Below are 12,411 nucleotides of genomic sequence, written 5' to 3' on the forward strand. Positions count from 1 at the left end.
ATTTTAATTTCTGTATCAAGGTTTCCCGATATAATATAAAAAAGAAAAATAAATAAAACAAACCAAAAATCCACAGGTACAAACCCAGCTATCCTCATGACTTACTAAATAGCTCTGCTTGTATTTCAGAAAACAAAAGGCTTCTATAATTACTTCAAAGTAAACAGCTTTTATATATAAAAACACTTAAGCTGCCCCTTTTATGTTCATTTTTATTTAAAGAAAAGATGCCAACTTTCATTTGCAGTGCTGTAGGTACTTGCAAAACCGCCTGCAGCCAGGTTAGCAGTCTTCAGGTTTTGCCTCTGATCCTGGTAACAGAAGGAGCATATAGGAAGTATACAGAAGGAGGAAAGGAGGGTATGTATTTACAGGGTAATACAGACCATCAGAGGGAGTTCAATGGACTCAACTATTAACACAGTAAACTGAAAGCAAAGACCTGCTTGGATATGAATTACCTATTCTAGGTAATTCATCAGCTGAACCACTGAGTTGTTATTTTTAGGAAGTCTGAGATTACTGAAGGTAAGTTTTCAATATCTGGAAAGGCTAGAAGAGAAGCTGAAAATTTCATACATAGCATGTATATTAGAACATTTTTTAGGTGATATTTATAGACAGCTTAAGCATACAGTTGGAGAAGTACAATTTAATAGGGGAAGTCAACACAGATTTGTGAAAGGTAAATCACGTCAGACAAATGATTACTTTTTAAAATGAAAAAGCTATTGATTTAGAGACAGAGGAAACTAGAGATTTAATATACAGTATCAGAATATTCAGAAAACTTCAGACATTTTCTCAAAAGTATGGGTTTTTCTAAATGTGATCTCCCAGAAACTCTTTAAAATAAGGGAGATAAACAAGTAAAGACTTAAAACTAAGTTCTATCACAACACCAATGGTGTGAAGTGTTTTCAATTTGATTACACAGCAAATGATGAGAAAGGATGAAATAGTTCTCCATATGCCAATTAATTTACTGAATTAATGACTACTAGCTATCCCAGGAAGCACACTCTCAATCTCCCATTGCTATGTTTGTTCCATCTTACATAAATAACTAAAGAGCCACCAAAACAAATTAAATTAAGATGTTTCTCGTTGAAAAGAAGCATCCTAACACCCAAATGTTGGCTGATCTGGAACGCCTCTGGAATCATCTGCTGCACACCAGAAATAGTCCTGAAACAGCACGTTTTTGTAAGACACGAATTCTTACAACTACAGAATAGATGTGAGAATGAGCTATGAAGTATAGCAGCATCAGCCACTGTAAGATTTCTCTAGCAGTGTTTAAAGACTACTGAAATGGGTAAGTTCAGGACTGTAAACTCTAATATGAAGTATAAAGCAATGCCTTTACATAGAAATATAGGGACAAATTGTCTTGGAGTGTAATACAGATGAATCTTATACGGCTGTCAGCAGAACAACCACTAAGACACCTGGCCTAATGTTTAAGCAGTTGTACAATATTGAAGAGTTAACTTATAATAACTGAATGTGGTAGGAGGTTCCTTTTCCAAAAAGCAGTGCAGTTAAGTTGGACAATGTATATTGAACATATGACAAACCAGGAGAAAAATGTTGAAAACAGATGACTATAGTACCTGTAGAATGTAAGAAGCTGTAGACTACTGAACTAGACAAGATGCTTTAACCGAGGGGCAGACCAGAAGTCTTAAAGTGAAGGTCAGTAAGTGGCTCATTCCTGGACATAGCATTTTATGGAGCAGAACAGATACATGGAAGAGCCCTAGCTGAATAAGCATTTGACCAAAGCACCACAAATGCAGTTAAAGAACAAATAGGTGATTTTCCATAGAGTAGAACTAAGGTTCAGCAGACAATTTTGCATGGGATTTGGAATGCAGATCAGACAAGAAAATTCAAGACGGACAAAAAGCATCTGACATTTGTCAGAAGGGAGGGGAAATAAAGTATTTCATCCATAGACACATTTCAGGCAGCAAGCCTATCAGAACAGAGGTAGTCAAAACCCACTTTCATTTAGCAGATAATACACTTAAACAATAGGGAGTGAGAGGGACTTGCTGCAGCTACCAGAATAGATGTATACTAAAAATAGGATTAATGAGAGGAGGAATATTGGGACTATTAATGAAGAACATAAATGAATAAGAAACTCATGGGAAACAAAGGCATTAAGTTAACATTAGTTTTACAAAACCTTAACTATGTTTATATCTAAAAACTCTACCTCTTAAAAAAAAATAATAATTTGGGTGAGTATGGGCCAAAATTCTCTATAAAACATTTACCATAAGGCAAGCAGTCACAGTGAAATTACAATCTTCGTTTGCTGAGGAGTGTTCCTTGGCAGCAGGAGACGACCTGATACGACTAACATTAAATACCACAACTATTTTCTATTTAGCAGACAGTTCCTTGGTTTAAGCTATCCCACTTCATGGAAATTCAGTGCAGTTTTATCTAATCAGCCGCACTGTGGAGGCAGCATGTGGGTAGATACTATTTCACAAGAAAAGTAATGCCCACATGCTGACATACACGGGAACAAGGAGAACAAGAATTCTCTACATTTCCAATTAAAATCATTAGGTTATTACAGAATAAATAAATTACAGCCCTCATGCATCCCAAGCCATCTTCTACTTTGAATTTACAAAGAGAGTAAAAGTTTTAAAACTTTATATGGTTTTGTTGTAGGGCCTTTAAGTCAATCACACATATCCTTCTCACAGCATGTGAGGAAACTAGGATTACAACCCATTCCTTCACATTGCTAGTGCTTTCAAGCAGCTATCAAGTCATTTTCCCATTTTTCATGTAGAGAGACACCAAAAAAAGAACAGAATGCAAGAGTGATTTTACACTAATCCAGAAATGCCTCAATTTTACGGTCATGGTCATGTCCTGTTGGGACAGCTCCGGCAAAAACAACATGTTGTGCACTGGAAGTCTAAATTTATATTCACAGAGGAGTGCAATGATGATATGGAAGGCATTATTGTAAGTGCACTGTATCAACAGAATTGAGCTAAGTCCATAAATGTGAATTTCCATTAGGATGCTAATGACTTCAGAAACCAAAGGTAATATTTGAGTTTCAACTGACATGGCTTGCTTGGTAGAAGGGGATTTGGTTTTGCACAGCAAATAAGGACAGAAGCAGTAGTCCGCAGAGTGCGTGCTCACAGAGTGCCACAGGGACCTCTGCGACAAGGTCAGCAGGGGAGGCAAAGTCTTCTCCACCAGAATGGTGGGTGGGCTGGTGGCCACAGCAGCATCAAAATTTAATCATGCTATTTTGAAGTACTTATTCTATGGCCTACATGCTGTGTTCATATGTCCTATAAGTGGAGTCATAACGTGGCAAATACAGTGGCAGAGCGTCACTGCATAGAGAGTTTCATGCTTAATAGGACAAGAGTTTTTGTATGAAGGCAGCAACCTCTCTGGAAGGTTTCATATGCTGCTTCTTTTCTTAAGGGGAGTGAACAAGCAGCCAATACATTATATTTCATATATTTCATTATTGAAAACCATGCCTTTTACAAGTCTGTTGCAGATGCTCTGCCTAAATGCCCTTCTGCTTCAGCAGGAACTCTGCCTTGGTGTGTTTTAACTAAGAACTACGAGACTTCAGTCTTTTTCTGAATACATGAAATTGATCTTCTAATCGGCACAGTGCAGAATCCTCTTTAAAAAAACCCGCTCAAAATAAAAATCAAATCATGCATTCAAGGCTACCATAAACCCCACAAATGCGTCTCTGCAAGCTTATTTATTACAGACACCAGCAGAGACTGTTACAAATGGTTTAGGCTTTGAATATCGTTACCTGTAATAACCAGGCATCACAATATGCACGCCTGCACTTGGCTGACAGATGTTTGGTACTTCCTGATCATCCATTTTGCGCACAGAGTCTGTGAAAGGTCCTGTAGCATTGATAACACATTTGGCTTTGACATCAAATTCCTGCCCTGTGAAAGAAAACAGTATCAATCACATAAACCATTTGTTTTCTTGCTCACTGACACCCTCTGTTATTAATCTATCTATGAACCTCACCTACTGTAAAGCACATCCTGCTTGTTTGAACAGAACAGCTGGAATGATTTTTAAAAATTAACAAAGTTTTCATGTAACACCAGATTTGAAAGAAAATGTTTTACAGTGAAATTCCATCTTATCTGTAAAGGCAGAAGGAGGGAGACTGGATGGAAGAAGTTCAGCTGAAATCTGCTTCTCAAACATGAGAGATTTCAGTCTCAATCCATAGAGTTGGTAAATGGGACTATTACTGTACAGCATGCAGCATTTTACAATATCATCTTTGCTTGACAGAAGGGTTTGGATGTAAAGCTTAGCCTACCCTGCCAAAATGCTAGGATTTGAGTGAAAAATCTGACAGAAGTTAAAGATGATTGACATTAATGGTATGCTACTGCACCCTGGGAAGATGGCTCCTTTGTCGGTTCATTGATATTTACAAACAGCAGCGTTCCCTGCTCCTCCCTCGTCTCACTATTTCTTTGTGTCTTTAATGAAAAGTAGGCTCTCCTGAAGGGCTCTGCTTTCTGCTCAACTATGGTGTGGTAGAGCCCGCTGCAGTGCCATCACCTCCGCCCACTGAGCAGGGTGCTGCAGACCAAATGACACTCAGGTCCCACCACTTGCCAGCCGGTCATCTGGCAAAGCTGGGCAGAAGCTGTCCTTGCGTACCGCAGCTTTCCCATTGCCAGGAAGGCACGTACCTGTTAGGACGTCCCTGCAGTGCACACCACACACACGCTCCTTCCCGCTGGCCGGGTCTGTCGTCTTGAGCAAGCGCAGCACTTCAGTGTAATTGGCGGTGGCAGCGCCATACCTGGCAGCAGTGAGGGCGATGGCGAGGTTCATCCGCGCGTCGTTGTGCTGTCCTGCAGCAGGGACGGGACCAGAGGAAGGACACCAGTCACCTCCAGCCACGGACTTGTGGTATGGAAGTGTGTCAGAACCGATCTGTCACATCTGTCCCTGTCACATTGAATAGGCTTGATGGCTGCCCGCATCTGAAGAGAATTATTTAAAGATACATCCCCTCTGCTCCATCGGCAGCAATGTGCCCAGCTGCACTCCTATGTGGGCCGTTGTGGTACCCAAGACTATACAACAAGCACAGCCTCTGAACATGCAACTTAGAATTAGGTTAGAATAAAATTTAGAATCAGGCTCACCTCCACCTAAGGAGCAGACAAATTACTTTTTTCTTTACCTTTTCCTGTGCAATCGTGCTGCAATTCTGTAAATGTATCCAAGCATTCATTTGACATTCCAACCAGTATTAATCAACAATCCCTATTAGCAAGTATGCCACACAACATCCAACAGCCAAGATACAACCTTTCAGAGACTGTGCCAATTTACCAGATCTCTAGAACTATTTTTTCTTAATTTTAACTTCCTAACATACAACATAAAGCAGCAAAGAAAGAGAAGTAAGTAGACAAGAATTAATGAAGGATTCTTAACATGTATCATTAAAGATTTATTACTGAAATTCCCTCGTTAAAGAAAACTAAGAAAGAGGTGGAGGGAGCATGAGGGGAAGATGATTAATTACTTGGAAATACTGGCTTCACCTGAGACTCCTCCTATTTATTATTGCCACTGAAGTTAAACGTCCTGGATGCTGGCTGGAAAGAATTACTATACGTTGAAGGGGCCAGGCTCTGTGTGTCCTGAATAATTAATTTAAAAGAAGGCTAAACTTCCCAAGGCATGGTTCACTTTCCTATGTGTTTGGACCACTTCTATCAAAGATAATACTGATAAAGTGATAAATTTCCAATAGGCATTGTAGTTGATTTATGTTGCCAGCATTCCCAACATTTAGTATAAATGGTTTATGTAAAGTTTGGTTCTTCTGATTCTGCCTGTGCAATCTTGAACCACTACGCAAATAATCTGTTCCTAGCTAAAAGGGCAAAGTTATAAAGATGGGATCAATGGCCTCGAAGGTGCTGCATCCCCTCCCCAAACTCCTCATTTTAACGCAGCCCAGACGATACAGTGCAATCAGTCTTCAACTACAAGAAAAAAAGTTATGCGAAGCATATGGGAACAGTAACATGATAAAGCACCAATGAAGAAACAAACAGTAACTCCAATTCAACTAAGCAAACAATGCCAAAAATAAACTGCAAAAAAGAACAGCAAAACAACTGAGCAAGATGTCAAGAAAAGTTGGGGACACTCCATCACACAAGATGCGTAAGATGAAACAACCATCTGTCAGAAGTGGCAGGCAAATCATTAAATAAATGCAACAACATTTATGCTGTGGTAGTGTTGGGGAATGGACAAAATGACCTTATGCGGTTTACCTCAAACCTTCACATTTTAACACAGGCTTGAGCAAATGTACATCTCATATATAGAGGGAGCACTAGACAGAAAAAAATACAACAGTGACGAGCTGCATTACAGCAGCTGCTTCTGCATAAAGCAGAATACAGGACATGCTTCAGAGTAACCCAGGCAATGTTCCTCTTGTCCAAAGTTGAAGGCTTTCAGAGGGCAGCATTCTGGAGTCATCTCTCTTCACAGTGGTGCTTGATCTGGAACCGCCTGCCCCATAGGGTGCTGCAAGTCTTGATACTGCAGGACAAGGAACTCAGCAGATACCACGAATGCCACCCTCAGACCAGTGCTGTCTATATACATAGAAACCCTGGAGTACCTGTTTCCATGCAGCAGGACTTATTCTTTCATTGTAGAAGGACCCTAGGACCAAGCGGGTTTCCTTAGTTACTTTATCCACCATCAATTAGTTCTTGCCATCAGTGAGTAAGCGGGTACCCCCTACAACCTGGTCTTCTCCAGCTAACATAGGGTGTGAATTTATCACAACCTGGTCTTCTCCAGCTAACATAGGGTGTGAATTTATCACACAAAAACAGCCCAACTTTCATTGCCAATATTAGCTTTGGTCTAATGGAAGTCTTACTGTTTACATTTTGCAAGCTTGCTTCTTCACAGTTTTGTGACTTATTTGTCCAGACCAAAAGCAATCCAGAGAAGCCAATCAGCAGAATAAATAACATGAAAACAGCTGTGATTTCTAAAGAGAACAAACATCTAAGTAACAACTGTTTATTAAGCCCCAAATCCAAGAGCTGCTCAGCATTTTGTTGAAACTGCTAATGCCCATAACATCAGAATGAGTTAAGGATATGCTCAGTGCATTGCAGGATTTGGACCACTGTGCTCAAGATAACATTTCCATGCTTTCTCTGAAACTCTCATCCATTTTCCCCTCATCATTATTCTGATGTGAGAAACCCCTTGTTATTACTCAAATCTCAGCTGTCCAAAAGGAACTCTGAGTGCCTATGTAATGTATTGCAGGAGGAGGACTGGGAAATAACCGGTTTCTGATTAACTACACATCTAGAAAAACCCACTGGCTTCAGATTGATGTGAACACGGTGCGGAGTCCTCGAGTATTTCACAATATAAACAGCAGAGATCTGCCGAGGTCTAGATTTGAAAGAAATGAAGAGTGACTTACTAGCTCAGAAATTTATCATTGTGGAGAATAATACTGCAACAGTTTGGTCGAGATGGGGGTCACAGTACAATATTTTTTATATGCAAAGAACTGCTTTTTTTTTTTTTCTTAGAGCCCCCAACTCACATGTGCACGTTTCCCCCAGACAACTACATTAAAACCCCACACTTTATATGCAATTATCTTTTTTCTTGATGTCTGAAAAGCAGGTGCTGTTCCTTCATGCACACCCCCCAGTATAAAGGCACCACAGCCAAATAATGTCTTACTACAGCACATTCACTGCTGACAAAGCATATTTTCTGTCAATTAGAGTAAAACTAGCTAATTACTACTTTGGAGTCAGGAATGTTTGTTTCAAAGAGAGTGGTACGTGAGCAACAGAAAGATGAAAGGGTACTGCTTCCTACCTGTCCTTCAGGCTCTCCTTCCTAATAAACCCCCTCTGCAGTTCTTGCAGCCTGCACAGGAGGTGGCTCAGTGACAAGAAGTATTGCTGTGGTACAGGGTGATATTGGCATGTGGGTCGGCAAGCCTCTGGGGCCTGGCAGAATCAGGCTTTGATGCCTGGCCCCTCCTTCAGTGAAGGTAAGAAGAATACAAGGGATGGTGGGCACCTCCCAGCCTGGCATCACAGCTAGAAGTAACCAGACAGCAGGGCCCCAGCACACTTGGTTAAAGATGGGGTAAAAAATACCCAAAGGGGCCTACAAGAAAGCTGGAGAGGGGCTTTTTACAAGGGCACATAGGCATAGAACAAGGGGGAATGGCTTTAAGCTCTAAGAGGGTAGACATATATAAGGTATTAGGAAAAAGTTCTTTACTATGAGGGTGGTGAGACACTGGCACAGGTTGCCCAAAGAAGCTGTGGCTGCTCCATCCACGAAAGTGACGAAGGCCACTTGGAAAGGGCTTTGGGCAACTTGGTCTAGTGGAAGGGGGGTTGGAAGTAGATGATATTTGATGTCCCTTCCAAACCATTCTGTGGTTTCATGTGTCCTCATACTTGGATGATCTTTACTGCTCTAGAGAGAAACAGAAGGGTGAAGCAAAGATCCTACACCTCAACCTTTCCAATTTTTCAGTTAAATACCATTCCCCCCAGATAAGACTGGGAGATTCTCCAAAACCAACACAAAAATCGCCTCCAAGCTTAACTTCCTCCAAAACAGATGTGTAAAGCTTTCTTGACCTGACCACTGTTATCACCTTAAGATGCCCAGGAAACCCAAGCTGTAGTTTTGTAGTAAATGGCTAGGTAACCAAGAGCTTGCATGGGAGGTCCTGGATTACCCACCTAAAGATATCTCTGCATCCATCATCTTCCACATCAGGCACTAGTGCCCCAAAGCAAAGCAACGAAAACAATGACTGCCCCTTGCTTCATGACACCATGGGGCTTTTTCCCAAATGTCATAAGTCAAAAAGCTATTTTATAACAACAAAATGGCTAAGCCCAATCAAGTTGGTGTCTTTTTCCATAAATGAGTAAGCTCCTGAAGATCTCATAACTAACCTGTAGGCAATACAGTGAAATTATAATTATGACCTTCACCACAATAGATGTTTGCAAACACCCTGTCCTGTGTTGTCCAGAACTGTTGCTGGAGGCTAGTCTGGAGAGCACTTGTTCGCTGTGCGCTGTGCACACATCAGCTGTCAGCTGGATGCATCTCAAGGGTGGTGCAAAAGGTATCCTTGGGAGAAGCATACAAGAGGCAACTGATGCACATGCTGAGTGTTCTTTGCAACTCCTCCCATGATACCACTCAAAAAGATGTTTTACCCTTTAAGATATTTCAAACAAATGAAAGAATCATCCATCTTGTTATACATTATTGTCATCTGCCCATAATATAGTAAAAGCAGAGTGAGGCTTTAATTTTTAAGGGTAGTCAACCTAGCTTTTATTAAAACACTGGACTAAGTGCTTTCATTAAATTACCACTAAATCCTCTTTAAAAAAAACCCACCTTACTCTTACAAGACATACCACTGAAGACATTTAGTGTGTGAAGACACTTTGTATAAGTATGTCCCACATCATGTTAAGACCAACAGTGATGCCATTTGGTTTATAATTTCTTTATTGTGTGTGTGTGTGTGTGTGTGTGTGTGTAATTTAGGAAAATTCTATTTTCATTCCTTAGTAGCAAATGTTGTATTTCTTCAAAGAGGAACAGACAATGTTTCCGTTGGCACTAAAAGAATCCTCCCACAGAGTGCACATAGTGTACATTCAATTTTATTTTTATCAATGCTGAACCACAGCCAGTAGTGGTAACAAAGCCCACAGACTTAGAAATTTGTTTGTGACTGATTCAGTAGAGTTGTGTGAAAGCCACTGCATTAATAAGGCACTCCAGCAGTTCTGGTATATTCTGTCCTCTGTCACACTCTGACTCCTATTACTTTTATACCAATTCCTGCTTCCTCCTCTGCAACTCTATTCAGTTGAAGATAACTAGCTACTAAGTGCTGTTTACTGCATTTTATTTATTTACTTTTTAAGAAGCTGGAAACTCTTTCAGTCCTAAGAGTGTAACTTTTGTTCATGTTAATCTTTTTATGTTAAGAACTAGCACTTTGTTACTGAGTATATCTGCAGCCCAAAAAGCAGTCATGTACCAACAATGCACACAAGCACTGCAGTGATGGCCCAAAATACACCCGGCTCATACTGCAACAGTATAGCTCTACTATGTGAGTTTGCATACTTCTTGCTTTAAAAAACAGGCCGGTCCTTGCAACACACATGAAAGCCTTCTCATCTTTTCTCAATTTACAGTCTTTTCTTATTAGGCATATCTAGCTATTGCTGTGGAGGTCAACTTTAATGGTGAATGGAAATTAGCCATTCAAGAAGCTATATGACAGTCTTAATGAACTTTCTCAAGAGGACAAATCTTTTCACAGAACCACCTACCAGGCTTCTCTTGAAGGAAAAATACATTAAAAGAAATATCTGAATGAGACAACCAGCCCCACATCATGGTCACAATCTTATATCCCTACTAATGCAGCCATACAAATAAATAGGGGTTGGGGTTTTTTTATTGTTTTAAAAAGCACGGGTGATTAAGGCAACAAATACTTGCAAATTAATCTCTTGATTGTACGTTACTCCTTTACTGAGCTAGCAAGCTCCACTTACTGAACTACAATACTTACTTGCACCTCACGAGGCAGTTCCTTGGATTTGGGACATAGCCAACAGTCTGTCCCCAGCATCAAGATGGGGATGTGACTGGATCACCACAATAATGACACCCACTGTCCCCAGAAACACTGATATTCTAAAAGATATTTTACAAGTATATTTCTATACCCATGTTATATACTTGTGTCAGCCTTGCGCTAGATAACTGCATGCTCACAGTAAAGAAAAGCAATATGCAAAATCAGTTTCATGTACATGAAAGTTTTCTTGTTGTGTCTATACAAACCTTACCAAAGCCTCACCTAATTTAAGGTTGATAAGTGATAATTATACATCACTCTACATAACTAAGTTACCATGACTGCCCGCATCCTTTAATTTTTAAATAAATGCCTAATTGCATGAACAGTTTTATTACAAGCATTAAAACAGGAACTCAACATCTGCTGTACATACGGTAATCAGTTATAGCCAAGTTTAGGCGTTATGAATCAGCTGGAGTGACTCAGAATTGCTCCAGACTTCTCTGAGAAAGAGCTCAGCAAGTTCTTTTCCCCAAACATAAGTAAAGTATGTTGGTAGTAGAATGTTCAGAGGTAAACATCAAAATTGACTCCTAAGTCACAAGTCATGCAGAATGCCCTCAGACCTGGACTATTTCTTGCTCTCTGAATTTGAAGTAAAAAATTTGCCGAAAGCTGACAGACTTCCTCAGATACGTAGCACGCACGCATTTGTTCTTGGCCTGCTTCCGAGGGACGAGCGCTCTGACTCAGCTGACTCCATTCTATCACACCCACATGTAACAACCCAGTGATATCACACCAGACTGTTAATGTGTCTCATACAAATCATTTATCATTTGATTTCTGCTTTCCACTGTGTTATCTGTGCTGCTGAAACATGGCCCAATCAGATGGGAAGAACGACACACATCTAAATACGCACCGGAAAAATCCACGCACCCCACATATTTTAGTTGAGATCTGCCCTAAAATGAACGTATTTTCAGCCTTTGTTTTATAGCTGTAATGGAAAGGAAAGCCTTGACTTTGGTCTTCTCACAAGTATTCTAGCAGATTCAGACTCAGATTTGACACATCAAGTTTAAATAATCCAGTAGAAGTAACTTTTAAGAATTTCTTGCTTCCTCCATTTAGCACCAGCTTAGACCACAAGAAATAAACTTCTGTACTCTTGTGAGTGTCAGAGGTGAAAAGGTAACCAGCAGCATCCGACTTCAAGGTTCTGCTCCTCAAGGGTCTGAAAGAGCTAATACCTGTTTACCAACAACAGACACATTTATCAAACCTTAACACACACAGCTTGGGCACACACTGCAGAGACCACCTAGGAGACCAATACCACTGTTTTACAAGATGAACTTATGAAACTTCAGATCCAGACTATTTCCATAAGGCAAGATTAAAGGAATAGAGGAACCTGTGACTAAACAAATTGCATGTGTGGATAAAACCAAAGAAGATCACAATGAAGATTAGGAAATGAAAGTACATGTTCCAACTTACATACAGTTACAAGCAAATGAGTAACATAAGAGACAGGAAACTCTTAAAAGCTTTTAAAAAAATTAAAATCACAATAGTCTGAGAATGCCTAATCGAGTCTACTGCCAAATTACAGTACAGATGCTAAAAGCCATATTGAAACTAAGATACCAGAATGAAAAATAAGACACCAT

General features: G+C 40.1%; 1 protein-coding gene across 2 annotated transcripts in view; it reads right to left on the minus strand.

Annotated features, from left to right (window-relative positions):
* GPD2 (glycerol-3-phosphate dehydrogenase 2) overlaps positions 1-12,411 on the minus strand; it is a 64,745-nt gene that overhangs the window by 14,061 nt on the left and 38,273 nt on the right. For both annotated transcript variants that reach the window (XM_065671202.1, XM_065671203.1), the window contains exons 7-8: positions 4,752-4,916; positions 3,833-3,977 (exon numbers count right to left, since the gene is read on the minus strand). In XM_065671202.1, the coding sequence (XP_065527274.1) occupies positions 3,833-3,977; positions 4,752-4,916 (310 nt within the window). The remainder of the gene's footprint in view (positions 1-3,832; positions 3,978-4,751; positions 4,917-12,411) is intronic.

This window comes from Lathamus discolor, chromosome 3 (assembly GCF_037157495.1).
Source record: "Lathamus discolor isolate bLatDis1 chromosome 3, bLatDis1.hap1, whole genome shotgun sequence".
Classification (NCBI taxonomy): Eukaryota; Metazoa; Chordata; class Aves; order Psittaciformes; family Psittacidae; genus Lathamus; species Lathamus discolor.